We start from the raw sequence: 21,680 nt of genomic DNA, 5'->3' as shown, positions 1-21,680 counted from the left end.
TTGGCTTCAAAGAATTTTATTTGGCTTCAAAGAATTTGAGTGCTGCAGGTACATAGTAGTCACCTCTTGTTTTAAGAAATTTAAGGATTGCAGATGAGCTCCTCTGAGCAATATCAGCAACATAATCCCCATCACCTCCTGGCAAATAGAAGGGGAAGAAATGGAGCCAGTGAGAGATTTTACTTTCTTGGGCTCCTTGATCACTGCAGATGGTGACAGCAGTCACAAAATTAAAAGACGCCTACTTCTTGGGAGAAAAGCAATGACAAACCTAGACAGCATCTTAAAAAGCAGAGACATCACCTTGCCTACAAAGGTCTGTATAGTTAAAGCTATGGTTTTCCCAGTAGTGATGTATGGAAGTGAGAGCTGGACCATAAAGAAGGCTGATCGCCGAAGAATTGATGCTTTTGAATTATGGTGCTGGAGGAGACTCTTGAGAGTCCCATGGACTGCAAGATCAAACCTATCCATTCTGAAGGAAATCAGCCCTGAGTGCTCACTGGAAGGACAGATCCTGAAGCTGAGGCTCCAATACTTTGGCCACCTCATGAGAAGAGAAGAATCCTTGGAAAAGACCTTGATGTTGGGAAAGATGGAGGGCACTAGGAGAAGGGGACGACAGAGGACAAGATGGTTGGACAGTGTTCTCGAAGCTACGAACATGAGTTTGACCAAACTGCGGGAGGCAGTGGAAGACAGGAGTGCCTGGCGTGCTATGATCCATGGGGTCACGAAGAGTCGGACACAACTAAACGACTAAACAACAACAAATCCCCATGAGCTTTCCTGCTGCCGGCAGAATGAAAATAACCCCCAGATACATTATTTGAAACAGTAGACCCACTCAATCTTATGGGACACTGTGGAAAGCGTGGCCTCCATGGGGCTGTCCCTGAATAAGTTTGGCCCAACTCATAGTCACGGACATGCCTTGCATCTGGTGTTCACCTCTAGTGACGTGGGTGATCTGACACTAAGTAAAAGGGAAACAAAAGAAGTGCCATGGTTGGATCACTTCCTGGTGCAACTGGACTTCTCCGCGACCCTTCCCCTCTGCAGGGAGGTGGGACTGATTTGGATGGTCCACTCCCATCACTTAATGGATCCAAATGGTTTCCAGAGTGGTAGGGGATGCTTTATCCCATGTTGATGGCCTTTCAGCTGATTTCCTGGTGGCCTGCTGGAATGTGGAGTTAACCAGGACTATGGACTGTCTGAATCTGAAGTGCCCTCTCTGATTGCATGGAGCCTGGACAGCCCCATGTTTTCTCCGGAGCTGAGGGCAATGAAACAATCGCTGAGACGGCTAGAGCACAGGTGGCGGAAAACTCATTCTGGTTACAGCTCAATGTTGAGCCTACCAAGTGGTGATAGCGACGGCAAAGAGAACCTCTATTGCATCTGCAGAAAACAGCAGCAGGCAGCAGGAGACTCTTTCAGGTGGTTCACAATTTAACAGAACCACCTGCGCCATCGGTAACCAGTAAAGGACTCAAAGATCTTCTGCGATGACTTTGCATTTTTTTTTTGCAGATAAAGTTGCGCAGATTAGGAAGGAGGTAGACTCCACTGTGGGAGCAGGGCTGGGGTGGGAGAGTGTTGGAGTCCTGTCTAGTCATGTTATATGGGATCAATTCCAATCTGTTACTTCTGAGGATGTGGACAGGCTGCTTGAATGAGTGAAACCGACCACCTGTCTCCTGGATCCTTGCCCGTCCTGGCTAATAAAAGTGAGCCAGGAAGCCTGGGCGATGGGGTCTGCAGGGTGGTGAATGCTTCCCTCTGTGACGGAGCCTTCCCAGACTCGCTGAAAGAGGTAGTCATTAAACTGCTTCTTAAAAAAACACCTTTGGACCTGGCTAATATGGCCAACTATTGCCCAGTCTCAAATCTTCTATTATTGGGCAAGGTGATTGAGCGAGTCATTTTGAAGTTACAGTTGTCCATGGAGGTGCAGATCAATTCTGTGTCCACGGCAGCTGTCTACCAGCTCCATCTGGTACGCAGGCTGAGACCCTACCTGCCCGCAGACTGTCTCGTCAGAGTGGTGCATGCTCTAGTTATCTCCCGCTTGGACTACTGCAATGCGCTTTATGTGGGGCTACCTTTGAAGGTGACTCAGAAACTGCAATTAATCCAGAATGCGGCAGCTAGACTGGTGACTGGGAGTGGCTGCCGAGACCATATAACACCGGTCCTGAGAGACCTGCATTGGCTCCCAGTACGTTTCCGAGCACAATTCAAAGTGTTGGTGCTGACCTTTAAAGCCTTAAATGGCCTCGGTCCAGTATACCTGAAGGAGTGTCTCCACCTCCATCATTCTGCCCGGACACTGTAACTGTATAACTGTAACTAATTGGAAACTTGCTGAGATTTATTGTAATTCAATAAATCTGTGGAACTTGGCTGTGAAGCTCCTTTCCCAGAGGTACATCTGGCTGCCTCACTATAAAGTTTTTGCCAAGTGCTTAAAGTGCTTTACCCTGGCCTTTGGCACCTGAAATCTGTGTTTTCAGGATCCCCCTTATTCTTGCATATGCAATACATTTTAACTCTTTTTAATTCCCAATTTTAAATTGTTGCAACCAACCCTGGGAATTGCTGGTGAAAGGTGGGTAATAAATTTAACAACACATATGCAAAAGAAGCAGTAGGGGGAGCCAACAAACAACAAATATCAAAAAATGTTTATTTTTATAACAAATATACGTGACTGTAAAAAAAAATTGTAACATTGTTATCAGCTAGTGGTACAAAGAGTAAAAAAAAACCCCACAAGTCATAATTTGGTATTTAAAACATACCAGAACAGAATATCTTATCATGCAATTTGCACATAAAAAGGGTATGCCAGACTTCCTTATAATTTATAGAAGTTGAAAATGATGGCTCCTACAAGCCCAATACCTGCAACTGAAGTTTAGCTGCCAACTGTGGCTGAATAAGATTTTCATGTGTGATGTTTTCCTTAACACAACCATCATTAGCACTGGAAACCCCACTTCTCCTATAGGTCAGGCAATGCTTTCCAACATCTGGCTCCATCCTTTCCCTATCCCAATAAGAAAAAAGCAACTGGAATCCTTTGACTTTGCCATAGCTGATCTAATTCCTGCAGACCTGAGAAAACAGTGTGAAAACAGGGTCACAGTTCACAGCAACTGATGCAACTTTTAATTGACAACCGATAAAAGGGCAAGCTTAGAAGACTAAATAAGATATTGATTTGTCCATCATAAACAGTTTGCTGAATGGATACTTCACTGAGTGGGCCAAAAATTAAAAAGTAGCTTCTTTGGTGTAAAAAAATATATGAAAAGGTGCTTTCATTTCCCTCAACATGAGATGTACAAGATGGGGAGTAAAAACCAACAAGCCCATCTTACAATAGCAAATACAGTGGCACCTCGCAAGACGAAAGCGTTTTGCGATGTTTTCGGCGCCTCGCAAGACGAAGTTTTTCAGCGGATTTTTTTGGGGGTTTTTTTTGCCACGGCAAACTGCACTTCGCAATATGAAATTACGGCAAGACGAAGCGACTCGCAGAACGAATTACTTATGTCTTGCGAGGCACCATTGAAACAGAATGGAATGTCTTCCTTGGCACCAGCCAGAGGGAACATAAAAAAGGCTCACATCTTAGCCAATCTATTTTTGTCCCAAAATTCACCAAGAATGTGAAAAACACATTTTCAGGATTAATTCCATTAATTTCAAAGCTACTCCTAAATAAGAGCTTTGGAGTAGACTCTTTGATCTGGCACATTCAATTAAAACAAATCCAAAGAATTGTTCCCAAGTAGTGACTGCACTCTAAGAATCAAACACAGTTGGTTTCAAATTCTGTGGTCTTGAGGCTGCTGCCAACCAGTCATAGGGTGCTCCAATCAATGGGCTTCTTCCCAGACTTTTTCAGCAATTCATTTGTTTTAGAGAAATGCTTACAGCCAAAGAAACCCCTGTACACTGACAGGGGTGAAGGGTGAGCTGTCTGTAGGACGTGGTGCCGTTTCTGCAAGAAATAAGAGATGTTAAGACCTTGTAGTCATCCCATCCCCCCACCACTGAGCTGCCACCACATTTGCAGAATCTTAGGTTTTGTAGTGTTGTCTATGGACCAATATCATTTAACAGAAACATTGACCAAACCTGAGCCCATCCTCTAATAATCCCAGTTCTGCAGTCCCAGAATACCCTTTTAAAACAATGTACTCTAATGTGTACATGAGGCCATCATCCAGGCTCAGGATTAGATTCCACACACAGACCAGCCTTTCCCCATTGTCCAGACTGGTGTCACTTCCAGAGGAATGGAAAAGCAATGGTGCACTTACCCTGTCAATAGAGCTGCCTTTCCTCTGAGCATAGGCCCCCCAAAGCATGAAGACCACACCATCCAAGTTGCTGTTTAGCCAGGAGACCACTGCGTCTGTGAACTGCTCCCAGCCCTTCTCTTTGTGGGAATTGGCTTGGTGTGCTCGGACTGTAAGAACAGCATTGAGAAGCAGTACTCCTAGGTTGAAAATGAAACAGGAAAGGGTGAGCAAGCATGCAGAAAACATTAAATAAAAATAAGCTGCTTTTGCTCCTACGAAGGGAAAATGATCAATACTCTGCACACAAAGTATGTTTATCCCAGCCAAATTCTGCAACATCAGAAGAGGTCAACCCCCACCTCCCAGCGTATTTGAGGGCATTTTATTGTAGCTTGTGTTTAATTTTATGCTAATGGTTGTATAAACTTATAATAACCAGCTGTTCTGTAAGCGAGCTGCATGTAGCAGCAAAACTATCCACTGTTCTATAAAGTATGTATACGAGTTAAGCTTGCTCTTTTCAGCAAGAACTAGCCTCTCTGAAGCAGCAGGAGGCTGGGATTGTGTTGGATCTTCAGGGACTGTTTCCTTGCTAAAATCTGGGGAGTGCTGAAAGGAATTCTCCATCCACTGCTGCAAGTACTACCACTGGCTGCTGGAAAGAAGCAATCTGTATCCAGAAGGTGAAACAAACACACTTGATAGCAGCTGGAGGAAGCCCACCACAGGGGGAAAAGCTCACAACAAACTTTGATCCTGCTTCACCTTGTTTAGCCCACCCAGTCAAGTCTCCATGGCCAGGATGAGAAAAGCCTTCTATGTCTTCAGCCAGTTCTTTGTAGATGTTCTCTAGGCTACAATAAAAAATAATAAAGGTTTTGACAGACCTCCTCTCATGCATTTATATCAGTGATTACATTTATTACATAACCACATATTAGTGATAACTATGCAAATGAAAGACTAATGGAAAGGCAGTATTGCATATCTGGTCCTAACATGACTACAAAGTTTAAAGCCTAATCTTACCTGGGTGGAGGTGGAACTGGTCTCTGGACACTGAAACAGAGTCCGTGTGCTTGGTTGGGTCCATGATATGGGTCTTGGCCCAAGATGACAGCTTTTACCTGAACAAAGTTACAATAGCAGAAATGTGTTCAATACAATCACTCCTGCTGTCATTCATCTCTGCCCAGTTTAATATGTCCCTTTGGTAGGATGCAGAGTGTGGTTGGTTATCCCTCGCTCTTTCTCTTATGTGTTCCAGAAAACCAATGGGACAACTATATAAATACCGGAGTTCATGGGCAACCCAGTCAGATGGAGTACAGTAGAATCTTGGGTTGCAAACATGATCCGTGTGGCAGGCACGTTTGCAACCCGCAGCACTGCGTCTGCGCGTGACGTGATTTGGTGCTTCTGCGCATGACGTCATTTTGAAGTTCTGCGCATGCGCGACGTGATTCCGAAACCTGGAAGAAACCTGTCCCGGTACTTCCGGGTTCGGCACGTCCGTAACCCAAAAATGCACAACCCACAGCGATAGCAACCCGAGGTATGAATGTACAAATAATAAATGATTATAAATTATTATTATGCAGCAGTGATTGATTAAAAGCTCCATGTTCAAATCTCGGAACAATCTGGAACTCTCAGGGTAGTTTTAAGGAAGCCCCACCATTCCATTCCATTCCACTCCCACCCCTTTCAGCTTCACCTAGCATTTATCCAATTGGATTAACTAATAGTGGCCTCCCTTTACAGTCAGGACAACTTAGATACAGTACTGTATGCAAAACATTCTGAGGCCAAAATGTAACTAGCAGCACCAAACATTATTGTATTAGCCCATGGATTTCAAAACAATGCAGACACAAAGTGCTTATCTAGAGGCAGAAAAAAGAGAAGATACTGCTGACAACTTAGTGACTCCTGAAGGAAAAGGTAGAATAAATGTAGGGCTGATTGTACCAGGTTTACTCACATCACGGATACTGCACATCTGAGTCCAGGTGAAGACTTGATGCACAGCTGGATACACTGTGTAGCGCTTGCGCTCTGCAGCAACAAAGTCCATTAGCTGTTTTGGGAGACAGAAGCAGACAGTTTCAAATCCTGGTTAAGGAGAGCCAGCAAGGTTAAGTAGGTAGCGGTTTGATTGCACACAAGCATCTAGGCTATAGCGCACCACACACAAGATTGTGTTTCAGTCATTTTAAAATTTCAATTCAGTTAATGCATAAAGCTTTCTTCTGTCAATACCACATCCCATTAATGCCCAAGGCTTTAAAGAGAGGCCAGCCAGCCAATTGTTGTTAAAGATGTGAAGAGTTTGCTTCACCCAGACTTGAAATTGGATCTCATGATACAAACCAGGTGGCTGAGTTTTCAGAAAAGTTGTGATGAACTTTCAAGAGATACAGAAACTTGAGAAACATGCTTGAAAGTGAGGGGAACATTACAAAGTGGAGCCTCCCATTTCAGGACAAGTGATGACCCTGTAGCCGCTCTCCAATTCTTAGCCACAACTTCTTGCCTTGTATTAGTTCTTAAAAATATATTTTTGGAATACTGATATGGACACAGATATATTAGTTGCAGCAAGATACATGCTCAATAATTAACAAAATACTTCTAGCCACCAGGAGCTTCTTAAGACAGGGTAGATCAAATCTAAATACTTTTGCATCTCTCTCATATATAAAGGCTGATCAATAATAGTTTTGGAGGAACAGTTAATGCTACTTTGGGCCTGCAAGGTAGAGAGGAGTAACGACTTGATTATTCTGTAAATACAGTACAGCAGGCATCCCCAAACTTCGGCCCTCCAGATGTTTTGGACTACAATTCCCATCTTCCCCGACCACTGGTCCTGTTAGCTAGGGATCATGGGAGTTGTAGGCCATAACATCTGGAGGGCTGCAGTTTGGGGATGCCTGCAGTACAGTATACACAAGGAGAGTGAGACCACATCCCATGTAAATTTCCATGAGTGTTAGCTCCATGAAATAAAGAAGGAACTGCTTCCATGCAAACATACAAAAGACCAGGTTTCAGGACTAGAACCCTACACATACAATTTCACCACCACGCCTCCTCTCCCAAACCTTATACTGTACTCAACAATGTAACTGATCTGTAGAAAAGACTGTATTGTACAACTTGAAAAAAAAGACAAGGTGTGTAAACCAAGGAAAACTTTAATAATAAATATATAAATAACTACACGGTGATTGAGCAAGTGGTGCTGAACGACTCCAGGTACGCCTGGAAGAAGCGGACCATTTGGATCCCTTCCAGTCGGGATTCAGGCCTCATCATAGGACTGAAACTGCCTTGGTTGCACTGGTTGATGATCTCTGGCAGGCCAGGGACAAAGGTGAAAGCTGTTTCCTAGTCCTGCTGGATCTCTCAGCGGCTTTTGACACCATCGACCATAACATCCTTCTGGACTGTCTAAAGCAGGGGTGTCAAACTCAAATTCATCGGGGGCCGCATCAGCAGTTTGGTCACCCTCAAAGGGCCGGTTGTATCTGTAGGACTATGTGTCCACTCTTTATTATCATAAATTATTGTCACTGCATTCAATTATTACTGTTTTTGTAATAATGTAAGTAATAACTAGCTCTGAAAGCAGAAACATAGTCAGAATAATGGCAAGTAGATATTCAAATGTACAATTATTGTACAATTTATTGAAAAATGATTTTTGGTAACTGCACTGGGTGGTGGAGGCTCGCTAGGGTTTCATGCAGGACCTTTGCAGAGCTACTAGTACCTGGAGATGCTGGGGTCCTTCTGCATGCAGGACAGATGTTCTGCCAGTGAGCCACCACCCTTCACCAAAGGGACTGGCTGAGGTTGACTCACTGGAGCTGCTCTCCTGGTTCCAGGGCTTAAGGGCCAGAAGTATAAAGCAGCATCCTATGTTTCTGAGGAGAGGGAGAGGGAGGGGAGGGGAGGGAGGGAGAAAAGAGGGAGTGGGAGGAAGAGAGGAAGGAAGGAAAGAGGGGAGAGAAAGAAGAGTAGGAAATAAGGAAGGGAATAAAGAAGGAAAGAAAAAGAAAGAGGGAGAGAAGACAGAAAGGGAGAAAGAAGGAAGGAAGTAGAGAGAAAGAAAGAATAAGAATGAGGGAGAGGAAGAAAGATGGGAAGGACGGAAGGAAGAAAGGAAGGAAGGAAGGAAGAAAAAGAAAAGAGGGAGCAGGAAGGAGAGAGGAAGGAAAGAGGTGAGAGAAAGAAGAGTAGGAAAGAAGGAATAAAGAAGGAAAGAAAAAGAAAGAGGGAGAGAAGACAGAGATAAGGAAGGAGAGGGAAAGAAAGAAAGGGAGGGGGGGTCGCCGCCTTGATTCAGCGCCAGAAAAGAGTGCGAAGGGACCCAGAGTTGCACGTCCGTGAGGCTGAGCCGCTGCTGAGCTCAATTTCATGAGGCTGAGCCGCGGCAGGAGGAGGAGGAGGTGAGGCAAGAGGAGGCGGAGGTGGCGGCTTGCCGGGTCGGTGCCCGGCAGCGCCATGCGGAGAGTCCCGAGCCTCTGGGACGCAGCAGTGCTCTGTAGCACTTTGAATCCTCCTCCTCCTCCACACGGCGCTGCTGGGTGCTTTGTCTGTGCTGCAGCAGCAGCAGCAGCAGCAGCCGTTTCCAGGCGCCGAGCCGTGGCAGGAGGAGGAGGATTCAAAGTGCTACAGAGCACTGCTGCATCGCAGAGGCTCGGGACTCTCCGTGCGGCGCTGCCAGGCACTGACCCGGCAAGCTGTCTCCTCCTCCTCCTGCTGTGGTTCGGGGCGCTCCACGCAGCGCTGCTCCGGCTGCCTTTCTACCCCCTCCGGCCCCAGCTGTTTGTCGGCGCTTTGTCGGCGCGGTGCTTCAGCAGCAAGGTCCCGCTGCTGGGTCCCGCTGGCTGGGGCGCTCGGCGGGCCACATGATGAGGTCTGGCGGGCCGGATTTGGCCCCCGGGCCTTGTGTTTGACACCCGTGGTCTAAAGGGGTTGGGAGCTGGGGGCACTGTCATACAGTGGCCCTGCTCCTTCCTCCTGGGCCATGTCCAGAAAGTGGTGGTGGGGGATGACTGTTCAGACCCCTGGGTTCTCACTTATGGGGTGCCTCAGGGTTCTGTCCTCTCCCCCATGCTTTTTAATATCTATATGAAGCCGCTGGGAGAGATCATCAGGGGGTTTGGGCTGGGTGTCCATCAGTATGCGGATGATACCCAGCTCTACCTCTCCTTCAAATTTCGAATCAGAACCAGTGAAGGCGGCAAAGGTCCCGTGTGAGTCTGGATGGCGGCTAACAGATTAAGGTTGAATCCTGACAAGACAGAAGTACTGTTTTGGTGGGACAGGGGGTGGGCTTGTGTGGAGGACTCCCTGGTCCTGAATGGGGTAACTGTGCCCCTGAAGGACCAGGTGCGCAGCTTGGGAGTCATTTTGGACTCACAGCTGTCCATGGAGGCGCAGGTCAATTCTGTGTCCAGGGCAGCTGTTTATCAGCTCCATCTGGTACGCAGGCTGAGACCCTACCTGCTTGCAGACTGTCTCGCCAGAGTGGTGCATGCTCTAGTTATCTCTCGCTTGGACTACTGCAATGCGCTTTATGTGGGGCTACCTTTGAAGGTGAACCGGAAATTACAACTAATCCAGAATGCGGCAGCTAGACTGGTGACTGGGAGCGGCTGCCGAGACCACGTAACACCAGTCTTGAAAGACCTACATTGGCTCCCAGTAAGTTTCTGAGCACAATTCAAAGTGTTGATGCTGACCTTGAAAGCCCTAAATGCCCTTGGCCCAGTATACCTGAAGGAGCATCTCCGCCCCCATCGTTCTGCCCGGACACTGAGGTCCAGCACCGAGGGCCTTCTGGCGGTTCCCTCGCTGCGAGAAGCCAAGTTACAGGGAACCAGGCAGATGGCATTCTCGGTAGAGACACCCGCCTTGTGGAATGCCCTCCCACCAGATGTCAAAGAGAAAAACAACTACCAGACTTTTAGAGGACATCTGAAGGCAGCCCTGTTTAGGGAAGCTTTTAATGTTTAATAGATTATTGTATTTTAATGTTCTGTTGGAAGCCGCCCAGAGTGGCTGCGGAAACCCAGCCAGTTGGGCGGGGCCTGAGGCCTATAAGAACTGCTGATGCTGATGCTGCTGCCAGCCAGGAGGACTCCCCTGCTCAGCGCCTGAAGGCCCCAGTCCTGCCACTCACCACCTGGCCTAGGGCGGGGCCTGATGGGCTTTATAAAGGACTGTTGCCGCCACTGCTGCTGGGCAGAGAGGGCTCCATTTTGTTTTGTTTTTTGTTTAAATTCCTGTTATTTTTTACCTATGTTATTTTAAACTGTATTAAGGATGTATTCATAGTTTTAGATTTTGATTTATGTCAAAACTGTTTTCCATTCGGTTGTGTATTTTTTGATGTGGTTTATGTATTGTTTGTGACTTTTGTAATTTTGTTATTGCTGTATTGTTTTGATATTCAATTGGAAGCAGCCCAGAGTGGCTGGGGAGACTCAGCCAGATGGGCGGGGTACAAATAAAAAATTATTATTATATTATTATTATAAATAAATATTATTACTACACACATTTACTAGGAAGCCCTATTGAACCCAGTGGCACACTTGCCTGAGTAACAAGCATAGAATTCTGCTACAATGCAATGAATAAGCTATCAACGCGGCATAAGACAGAAAGGGAAGAAATGTATGTTTGTAAAACCCAGGTGGCGCTGTGGTTAAACCACAGAGCCTAGGGCTTGCTGATCAGAAGGTCAGCGGTTCGAATCCCTGTGACGGGGTGAGCTCCCGTTGCTTGGTCCCAGCTCCTGCCAACCTAGCAGTTCGAAAGCACGTCAAAGTGCAAGTAGATAAATAGGAACCGCTACAGCGGGAAGGTAAACGGCGTTTCCGTGTGCTGCTCTGGTTTGCCAGAAGCAGCTTTGTCATGCTGGCCACATGACCTGGAAGCTATACGCCGGCTCCCTCGGCCAATAATGCGAGATGAGCGCGCAACCCCAGAGTCGGTCACGACTGGACCTAATGGTCAGGGGTCCCTTTACCTTTAAAGGAGGAGAAAAGAGATAGGCACCAAGGCAGGCGAGTGGGCAGATTTTGGTGTGGTACATTTAACACAGCACAGCAACAGCAGGTCTGTTTTCGATATACTGTAATAAATTATGGGGGGGGGGGGGACTACGGTATATCAAAGTGGCACGGACTGCAGCTCCGTGCGGGAGCACATGCTCACATAAGGTGCGTTGCAATCGACCTTAGATGGGCCTAGACCTTTCTCCATCTGACATCCTGGAGAGCCGCCGCGTATCAGAGGGGACAGCAGTTCACCCTTGCACTGAACATGGCAGTCCCCCGCCTTCCTGAAGTAGTTAATGGAGATGCATAAAAAAACCGCGGGGACGGGGAGGCTCGGTTTCGGGAGCGCGCCCCTCTCGGCCTCTGGCCCACCTGGGCGAAATACGGCTTGGCGAACTCCCCGGCGAGAGCGACCCTCCAGTCCTGCGCGATCTCTTGAGGAGCGAGGCTGCTGATGCGGGAAGCGAGTCTCTGCAAGGCCGCCTCTTTGTTCCTGCGGATCCGCTCCAGCTGCTCCTGGCTGAGAGGCGAGGACTGCGGGGACGGAGCGTCAGCCTTCGACCTCTTAAGAGAGCCTGCCTGCAGGCGGAAGAAGCGGATGAGGGGCGGCAAAACGAAAGCAGAAGAGAGACAGTAGCGGAGCGACGCGAGACCAGGACCCGCCGCCGCCATGATAAATCCGCGCGCAACTAAACAGGTGCGATAATTGGCCAGCTACACCAAAAGCGCCGTTTATCGGCCTATCACATGCGAGATAGCGCCCCCTTCCTTTCTCATTGGTTATGGGCCAACAAAACAGCTTCCTAATTGGCCACTGGTCACGAGCCCTGCAGCCCGCTCGCCCTATCGCAGTTCTGCTTGAAAGCCCCTGACCTTCAGTTTATCTCTGTTGCTATGGTAGCACTAGCTCTTATTGGTTAAGAGCACAGAGTCGGATTTAGTCCCACCCCCGGACGCTTCCCATTGGCGGCACCTCAGGAAGGCGCCTTTTTCTCACCCGCGCGAATATGAACGCTGGAAGCAGCCCCCTTTCGATTTTCTCGCCGCCTCGAACGAGCTCCCCCTCCCCTCTTCCCTGTTTTCCTTTTTACCTCACCGGCCCCGACTGGTTCCGGGGAGCGGCTCCGCTTCTTGGCCTGCGCCGCCGAGAAGAACGAGAGCAGCGTCTTCTGGCCGATCATGGTGGCTCCGCTCGCAGACGGGCTCCGGCGCTGCAGCTCGGGAGAGAAGGGCGCAGAGGGAAAGGCAGGAGGCGCAGCCGCTGGCTCAGCTCTTCAGTCCCCTCACGGCAAGACCCGCCGCTCGCTCCCGCTTAAGGTACCCTTTAAAATTGGCGCGAAAGCAAGCGCGCATGCGCAGACGAGGAGCATCTTGGTCGCGCCCACTCGCCCCGTTTGCGCATGCGCAGTGCTTTATCCTACGCGCTTGTTCATGTTCTTGGAAGGTGAATACGCGGCAAAAGGAGACTGTAGTAAATAGCAATAATGATCGTATTCCTTGCAACAGGGTCGCTCAGGCCTTCTGTTGCACGCTGTGTTTACCGACTTGCGTGATTAACATGCGTGTTAGGGGGAAAGTAACGTATGAAGAGAGATCAATGTCTCCCCCTTCCGCAAATTCCTTTCGTATTGGCGAGAAACCTCATCATCATCATTATTATTATTATTATCACCATCATCATCAATGTAGAATCAAACTTACAAACAAAGTGTGATCAAACATAATCTTTGGAAACTGCACCTGTACTGCTCCTAGATTATGTTTTGCAATTTAGATTTTACATTAATGAGAAGCTTTTACGATGCTTGGAAGCCCGCAAAATGGAGCTAACAGACTTTTTCTTGTTCAATAATATCACTACCATTTTTCTTTCTAGCAGGCAGGGTTCTCGGTTACTGCCTTTTGCAGGAAGGGAGGAGCTGCAAGGAGTGACTGGAAAGAAGAGGAAGGTGGGACCTGAAACAGGATTCCTGCAGTGAGGCTCGCTGGCCTCTAGGCCCGTTTCCAGGAGGAGCCTTGGAGAATATCCTGATTTACGTGGGGATCGCAGGAGGTAAGATGTGCACTGGAATGCAGCCATAGCATTTTAACCCTAAGGCATGAAAGAGCAGCCTTTCCCTACAATGTATCCCCAGCACCTGATATGCAGGGGTACATTGCTTCTGAACTAGGAGGTTCCATTTTGCCAGCCTAGATCAGTGTTTCTCAACCTTTTTTGGGCCACGGCACACTTGTTCCATGAAAAAAATCACGAGGCACACCACCATTAAAAAAGTTACAAAATTTAACTCTGTGCCGCCCTATATTGACTATATAATTATGACTGTAATTTATTCTGTATCTCTTCCTCTCCCCGCTTTTTAAATAGAGAGACAACTCTTTTTAAAAGAGAGACAACAGTGCTTAAATGCACAGATGTTTAAATGCACTTACTTGCAGGCATGCTAAGGTAGATTTCATTCGGAGGGAGGGGAGGAGAGGTGGAGAGAGGGAGAAGGGGAGGGAGCGCAGCCCAGAGCCGGCTCCACTCGCACTCTATTGTTCCAGGCACCGAGGCGAGTGGGGGTGGGGAGAGAAAGAAAGAAGCTGCAGGGAAATAAAGCGGCAGTTGCTTACACGCGCGTAAACGGGTGCCGCTTTATTTCCCTGCACGGAGGAGGGAGGAAAGCTGGAAAGCTCCGCGAGGGAGGAGGGAGGAAAGCTCCGTGAGGGAGAAAAGCCCCGTGCATCCCCTCTCCCTGGACTGAAAGAAAGCCGTAGCTGCTTACATGCGAGTAAGCGGCTGCTGCATTCTTTCCCTGCAGGGAGGAAAGCCCCGCGTGTCCCCTCTTCCTGCACGGAAAGCAAGCGGCAGCCGCTTACATGCGAGGAAGCTGCTCCTGTTTTCTTTCCCTGCAGGGAGGAATGCCCTGTGAAAGATTGGCGGCCGCCAGGCGTCGCGGCACACCAGCCAGCGTCGGGCGGCACAGTACTGTGCCGCGGAACAGCGGTTGAGAAACGCTGGCCTAGATAATAATAGATTTCAGCTTGTCCAAGCCAGTGTTCCCCAGCTAGGTGCCAGCAGATGTTGTTGGACTGTGACCCCCGTTATCCCTGACCATTGGTCATGCAAGCTAGGATTGATGGGAATTGGAATCTAGCACCATCCAGCAGGCCAAAGGCTCCCCATCCCTTGAGTAAAGAGATCCTTTGCAGACATCACGAATTACAGTAGTACCTCTGGTCAGGGCCGTCTTAAGCATATCCGGCGCCGTGGTGCAAAGATCTCTCTGCCCCGCCCCCGTTTCCCAGAGTTGTCAACGTTTTGGCTGGTGGGGTGGCATGACGCGGGCTCAGGACTCGCGTGATGCAGGGGACAATAAGCAGAGGCGGAGTAAGACAGTCAAGGCCAACCCACCCTAGTGGACTCCAGGGAAGCCTCAGCTTACCAGACTGCTCAGAAAAGGAGGGATGTTTTCTTTCTTCCTGCCTCTCCACATCCTGTCCCATGTCCTCCACACCTGTGTTGTCCCTTTAAACCAGGGGTCAGCAAACTTTTTCAGCAGGGGGCCGGTCCACTGTCCCTCAGACCTTGTGGGGGGCCCGGATTATATATATATATATATTGGGGGGGAGGAACAAATTCCTATGTCCCACAAATAAACCAGAGATACATTTTAAATAAAAGCACACATTCTACTCATGTCAAAACACGCTGATTCCTGGACCATCTGTGGGCCGGATTTAGAAGATGATTGGGTCAGATCTGGCCTAGTTTGCCTACTCATGCTTTAAACGCAAGGCCAATCCAGCAACAGGAAACCCCAGGCGACACCACAGCACCAGAGACTTCTACAGATGGCCACCCTCTCAGACCCAGAGCCCATCTCAGCCAAACCCCTTGAACCCCCTGAACCTTGGATCCATTATCTGCAAAAAGGCAGGATATAAGCTTTTAAAATCAATCAATCAAATCAATCAAACCCCCGTTCAGTAATCAAATCCCCACTTCCACAAATGCTAGTTCTCCTACCAGACCAGGAGTGGGGAGCCTGTACCCTTCCAGTTGTTGTTGGGACTATGACTCCCATCATCCCTAACCATTGACTATGCTCGAAACAAACAAAAATAATTCCTTCCAGTAGCACCTTAGAGACCAACTAAGTTTGTCACTGGTATGAGCTTTCGTGTGCATGCACACTTCTTCAGATACACTGAAACAGTGTATTGACTATGCTGTACAGGATCAAAGAGCCAGTCCTGCACAACAACATCTGGAGGGCCGTAGGGCCTCCTGCTGTAAGGGCCCTGCCCTTGCCCCTCAGCATCAGCTCCTTCCGTCCCTGGAAGAGTCACTTTTGCCTTTTCAGCCACTGCCCCACACTCAGCCCAACACTTCAGTACCACTGGATCTCCCAGGCCTTTGCTCCACTCTACCCAAGATTTGTCTCCCCAAAGACCCTCCAACAACCCATTGCCCATATTCCACTTCTGAACAGTGGCTACATAGCTCACAGAACCACCAGCCTCGTAGTACAACATTTTCCTCATACATGATACCCCACACCCCTTATACAGATTCTCAGCCCCCCCCCCCCAAAAATTGCACCCCCAGCTCTTCTGCCCCCACACATACAAACCATCCACAAGGCAGTGTATTTATTTTAAGCTTAGTTTAAAAACATGTCGAGAGCATTTAGCCCTCCTCAGCCTTAAGCGCCTGGAGGATCTCTCCCTTATATTTGCCCTACAACACCCCCCCCCCAGATTTTAACTCATTGCTGTCTCAGCTTTAAAGCTCTCTCCCCTTGCCCAGACGAGCACTAGGACAGCCCCCCACAGCCTCCAGCTCCCCTCGCCCCCCCAGCCAGGCTCCACCCGGCCACCCCCCCTAAAGTCCCCTCCAGACCGCCGGATGGCCAAGCAAATGGGCAGCAGGAAGGGGTCGCGCTTGGGAGAGTCCCGACAGGCGGACAGTGTCTGGTCCCAGACGATCAATCGGGGAGAGGTAAGGAAGGGCGCCTTTAGGGTCGAGGGCAACATCCCAGCCCTAAAACTGGGGTTTTTAAGAGACACAGCGGGCGATGCTGGCTTGGCTTGGCCAAAGCTATGCCTCTTGCTCCGGGCGCCGTGTGGCGCGGCATGGCGGGTGAGGGCTGTGCTACTGAAGGGGCAGGGAGGAGACTCCAGCCGCAGCATGCTAAGCCCCTCAGCTGGCCAATAGGGCTTGCTGGGGGGCGGAGTCTGGCTGCTGTTAAGCTCTTCCCGTTCGCATCGGATCTGCCTGCCTTTTTTCCTGCCTACTTTTTCCTGCCTGCCTTGCCTCCACGTGGTTTTCCTTCCCATCGCCTCAGCCAGGCCCGGGAAGCAGCCGCGTTTGGGCCGGTAGGCAGGGAGACCCCGTGTTCCACCACTTGAATTTCTGAGGCGATGGGAAGGGAAACCATGTGGAGAAAAGGCAGGCAGGAAAAAAGCTTCCTAGGCCAGACAGCTGTTCCACGCCCCTGCTGGGTGCTGGCGGCATGACGGGGGCGCCTTGAGCTGGCTACCTTAGCAGCAGCCGGCAACACTTCACATAGCTGCCCAGGCTCGCGAGCAGCTTTACCAAACAGGAGTGAGCAGCAGCAGCGTGCCAGAGCACAGACAACAGCTGTGCTGCGCCCCTGCTGCGCCCGCGCCACTGAGCCAAGCCATAAAGACGGGCCTGCCTCTGGTTAAGAACTTAAGTCGTTCCAGAGGTCCATTCTTAACCTGAAACTGTTCTTAACCTGAAGCACCACTTTAGCTAATGGGGCCTCCCGCTGCTGCCGCGCCGCCGGAGCATGATTTCTGTTCTCATCTTGAAGCAAAATTCTTAACTCAAGGTACTATTTCTGGGTTAGCGGAGTCTGTAACCTGAAGCGTTTGTAACCTGGAGTGTTTGTAACCCGAGGTACCACTGTATATTTTCCAGCTGCTGCAAGTATATTAGTAAAAAGAGCCCTCCACAGCCATGAGCCCACAACCAAGAAGATCATCCCAGGTCGCCCCACTCCAGGCATATCTAATCTGGTTCTGGTCAATCACAGGCTTGCCCTCCTACAGCCTCGACTGAGGTGTGTAGCAACTGGCGATGGATAAATTCATTGTCCGGGGGCCTGTTAAGACCACAGCAACAAAGAGCAAGAGGAAGTCCCCTGGGCCAAAGTGGGAGGAGGCTGACTCTGGTGAGGAAGGCAGTGGAAGAAGCAAGAAGAGGCCCAAGCTGGATGCATCCCACCAAAGCAAGACTGCCTTGATAGGTGCTTCGTGGAAACACATCCGGGCAGAAGGGCTCAACTGCGATTATAGGATCCTTTTCAACAAAGCAGAGGCTGACAGGATCTTCCAGGAGCTTGAAAAGGAAGTAGAATATTTTGAAGGTAAACAGATCTGATCTTTGAATCTTTAATGAATTCTCCATGCAAGCAGGGCTATCTGGAGCATACTGTAAATAGATTTCCTCATTTTTATGGCTATTATTATTTATTAAATTTATACACTACCCTTCATCTGAAGATCGCTGGGCGGTTGACAAGAGAAGATACAAGATAAAAGCACAAAAAGGTCAAAAATGAAACAATAACCCCCAAGAACACGTTTAAAAGGCTGTAGAATATTAATTAGCCAAAGGCCTGGTTGAAGAGAAATGTTTTTGCCTGGTGCCTAAAAATATATAATGAAGGCACCAAGCCAACCTTCCTGGGGAGAGCATTCCATTCCACAAACAGCCAGTACAGAGGTATTGTGGTCCTGAGCTTTTTAAGGCTTTATAGGTCAAAACCAGCACTTTGAATTGGACCCAGAAACTAATTGACAGCCATGCATTCAGGCCAGGATGTGAATGCTCAAAGTGTCTTGCCCCAGTTAGCAACTTGACTGCCAAATTCTGCACCATCTGAAGCTTCCAAACCGTCTTCAGGGGTTGTAAATCATTACAGCCAGGCTGAGAAGCAGTTTCTCACTGAATGGCCATTGGGCAGGGGGCTGCAGTGAAGAGGGTTGTTTAATGGGGAAGGGCCATAGCTCAGTGGTAGAGCACCTGCTTTGCATGCAGAATGTACCAGGTTAAATTTGCAGAGTTGCATACTTTTGTGTATGTCTCTCTGTGAAACATTCTTCTCTCCCCACACCAGTGTGGTGTAGTGGTTAAGAGCAGTAGATTTGTAATCTGGGGAACCGGGTTCGTGTCTCTGCTCCTCCACATGCAGCTGCTGGGTGACCCTGGGCTAGTCACACTTTTCTGAAGTCTCTCAGCCCCTCACCTCACAGAGTGTTTGTTGTGGGGGAGGAAGGGAAAGGAGAATATTAGCCGCTTTGAGACTCCTTCGGGTAGTGATAAAGTGGGATATCAAATCCAAACTCTTCTTCTTCTTCTTTCTCTCCCTCTGGCCTCTCCCAACTTGCGGCAAGAGGTTTTCTCCTCCACATCTCTGTCTCTTGCTCTTCCTCTCTCCTTTCCACACACACACACACATGGCATGGAAGAAAAAGCCATTTCTAGAGGGGAGGTGATGCAGGCAGCAGAGAGCAACCGCAGCATCCAGAGGGCCCCATGAATAGAATCTGGGGGCCACCACAGGTTCCCCACCACTGCTCCCAGGGAGGATTTTTAATCTTTACTTAGTGGCATTTCTTCCCTGCATCTGGTTATGAAAGCCCATCTTGAGTTTGTCATTCTTTTTCAAAGCAGGAGAGTTCACTAAACTCCACATATTCGGAAAGTGGCACAACATCCCAAGGAAACAAGTGACCTACGGGGATGCTGGCTTGACATACACATACTCAGGGGTCACTTTCTCACCCAAGCCATGGATTCCAGTTCTGGACCACATAAGAGACCAAATCCAGCTAACCACCGGGGACACCTTCAATTTTGTTCTCATTAACAGGTAACTTCGGGCAGGTGGTGGCAGAGTGGATTTGATTTAAATCAAACTGATTTAAATCACTAGTCAGTAAGGCTTGATTTAAATCATAGTTTTCTACATAAAGACTAATTCTTGCTGGTATAACTTTAATATGCAAGTAGATGAAGAAGGAAGGAGAAAAATAATCATTACCTTAATAATAACAATTTAAATAGATTTATTCAACTGAAACAATAACATTACAGCATATGTTATTTGCTTAAACAAACATCCATGTTTGTTAACTAATTTGGCTAAACAAAAACAATATATATATATATTTTAAGAAACTTAGACTGCCAGCCCAGCTTACACATGAAAAACTTAAATACTGTCCACTCCAAACAATCAGAAAAATATTGTTTCTATTCTATTCACTGAACTTCTTGAAACTTAGCACTGAAGCGACTTAATCATGCTGGCCACATGACCTGGAAGCTGTCTGCGGACAAACGCTGGCTCCCTTGGCCTATAGAGTGAGATGAGCACGCAACCCCCGAGTCATCCGTGACTGGACCTAACGGTCAGGGGTACCTTTACCTAAATACCAACGGTACATCATTTTCATATAGTTTTCCTTCAACGTACAGCATGCTGTAAATTTTAAGTCTTCCCTCCATAATTTTTCCCATGTGACAATTGTATATTATATCCAGTATATTTTAAATGATACAATGGGTTATATTATATTTTTCATTATCACATTGTTGACTATCAACATAGCCTGGTGATCTGAATAAATCGCGTCAATTCTCCTAAGGAATGACTCTCCAAAGTTCATCATTTATATAGTTCCCCCCCCCCCAAATAAACATTCATGACGCATTATCAAAGGCCTTATCTGCATCTACAGACATTTATCTGGCGGCCAGGAAGAAAGCCAGCTTGATCTTGATGAATTAAAGCTTTTGGCCACCTCATGAGAAGAGAAGACTCCCTGGAAAAGACCCTGATGTTGGGAAAGATGGAGGGCACTAGGAGAAGGGGACGACAGGACGAGATGGTTGGACAGTGTTCTCAAAGTTACAAACATGAGTTTGACCAAACTGCGGGAGGCAGTGCAAGACAGGAGTGCTTGGCGTGCTATGGTCCATGGGGTCACGAAGAGTCGGACACGACTAAATGATTCACCATTGTTGGCAATTAGTTTATAACCATTATTTAGCAGAGATATCGGCCTATGATTTTTTACTGATAGTAAATCTGTATCTTGTTTTGGAATTGATGTAATAAATGCCTCTTTCCAAGAATCTGATACTTTCCCTGTATCCAAAATCTTATTCATTATATCTTTCAAAGGCTGTACCAAAAACTCTTATAGTTTTTATAGTACTTCACTGATAGCCCGTCTGGCCCCGGCGATTTACCTGTTTTTATCTGGTTAATTGACTGTTGTAATTCCATCAGTCTAGTCCATCATCCTGTTCTTGCAGTGGCCAAAAAGATGCATATGGTATAGTACAGATTAAGTTGGAAAGGAGGAGAGATATTGTGGATCTTCCCCTGTGGGACCATTGGGGCAGAACCTTCAAGGCAGAAGTCTAGTCGCTGCCCCCTGAATAGAACGAGCAGGAGACCAGCACCCCAAACATACAGGCTTACTGCATTCTGAATCAAGTGAAATCATGCACATCACTATAGTATAGCCCTGCACTCTGCAAGTGCATTTGAGTCCATAGTCTAAAACTACCTAACTGCATCACTCATCTCCCTTCCCTGCCAGGTATAAGGATGGTCATGATCACATGGGAGAGCACAGAGACGACGAGCGAGAGCTGGCCCCTCGCAGCCCCATTGCATCTGTGTCCTTTGGAGCCTGCAGAGACTTTGTCTTCCGGCACAAGGATTCCCGAGGCAAAAACCCCTCGCGCTACATTGAGGCTGTCAAGTTGCAGCTGGAGCATGGGAGCTTGTTGATGATGAACTTCCCCACCAACCGTTACTGGTACCACAGCCTGCCCAGTCGCAAGAAGCTCCTGGCTCCAAGAATCAACCTGACATTTCGAAAAGTGATGGTGCTGACCCCAGCGCAATGAGAGCAGGAGAGATGGCTCACTGACTTCCACACAGTGTTTGTTCGTCTCAAGAGTTTGGCCATCTAGTTTCTTTGTAGGCATGAAACAGAGTGTTTCCAAGAGTGTTTTTTGTTTTTGTTCCTTTTAGTACCTTTGTGGTAAAAATAAAAAGGCATTTGGGGTCAAACACTTGGCTGATCATTGCATTTCAGATGTTAGTATGGCCATAGTTCATAAGGTCAATGTCCAGGTGGGGTGGGGTGGGGTGTGGGAGGCTATGGTTGCTTTGTAAAATGCAGATCATGTTCCAACAAGGGGCTTGAGGATTTCCTAGGCGCTTTGGGGGTAGGTGGCTGCAGA

General features: G+C 48.1%; 2 protein-coding genes across 7 annotated transcripts; one reads left to right on the top strand and one right to left on the bottom strand.

Moving 5' to 3' along the window:
- Positions 1–2,672: 2,672 nt before the first annotated feature.
- Positions 2,673–12,709, bottom strand: UNG (uracil DNA glycosylase). 4 transcript variants are annotated; one of them, XM_035135522.2, is made up of 7 exons: positions 12,490–12,709; positions 11,771–11,977; positions 6,304–6,399; positions 5,349–5,446; positions 5,085–5,173; positions 4,338–4,516; positions 2,673–4,015 (listed from the first exon to the last, which is right to left on the bottom strand). In XM_035135522.2, the coding sequence occupies exons 1-7, from the start codon at positions 12,577–12,579 to the stop codon at positions 3,875–3,877; spliced, it is 900 nt and encodes a 299-aa protein (XP_034991413.1). In that variant the 5' UTR covers positions 12,580–12,709; the 3' UTR covers positions 2,673–3,874. The 4 variants fall into 4 exon arrangements, with proteins under 4 accessions (XP_034991413.1, XP_060138039.1, XP_060138038.1 ...); XM_060282056.1 differs by lacking the exon at positions 12,490–12,709 and having other exon boundaries at positions 11,771–12,072; XM_060282055.1 differs by lacking the exon at positions 2,673–4,015 and having other exon boundaries at positions 4,086–4,516.
- A 69-nt stretch (positions 12,710–12,778) lies between these two features.
- Positions 12,779–21,566, top strand: ALKBH2 (alkB homolog 2, alpha-ketoglutarate dependent dioxygenase). 3 transcript variants are annotated; one of them, XM_060282051.1, is made up of 5 exons: positions 12,803–12,842; positions 13,275–13,451; positions 17,331–17,778; positions 19,086–19,287; positions 21,029–21,566. In XM_060282051.1, the coding sequence occupies exons 3-5, from the start codon at positions 17,490–17,492 to the stop codon at positions 21,339–21,341; spliced, it is 804 nt and encodes a 267-aa protein (XP_060138034.1). In that variant the 5' UTR covers positions 12,803–12,842; positions 13,275–13,451; positions 17,331–17,489; the 3' UTR covers positions 21,342–21,566. The 3 variants fall into 3 exon arrangements, with proteins under 3 accessions (XP_034991629.1, XP_034991630.1, XP_060138034.1); XM_035135738.2 differs by having other exon boundaries at positions 12,779–13,451; positions 17,446–17,778; XM_035135739.2 differs by having other exon boundaries at positions 12,779–13,451; positions 19,089–19,287.
- The last annotated feature ends 114 nt before the right edge of the window (positions 21,567–21,680 follow it).

This window comes from Zootoca vivipara, chromosome 13 (assembly GCF_963506605.1).
Source record: "Zootoca vivipara chromosome 13, rZooViv1.1, whole genome shotgun sequence".
NCBI lineage: Eukaryota > Metazoa > Chordata > Lepidosauria > Squamata > Lacertidae > Zootoca > Zootoca vivipara.
This window is presented reverse-complemented; position numbering and strand designations above follow the sequence as displayed.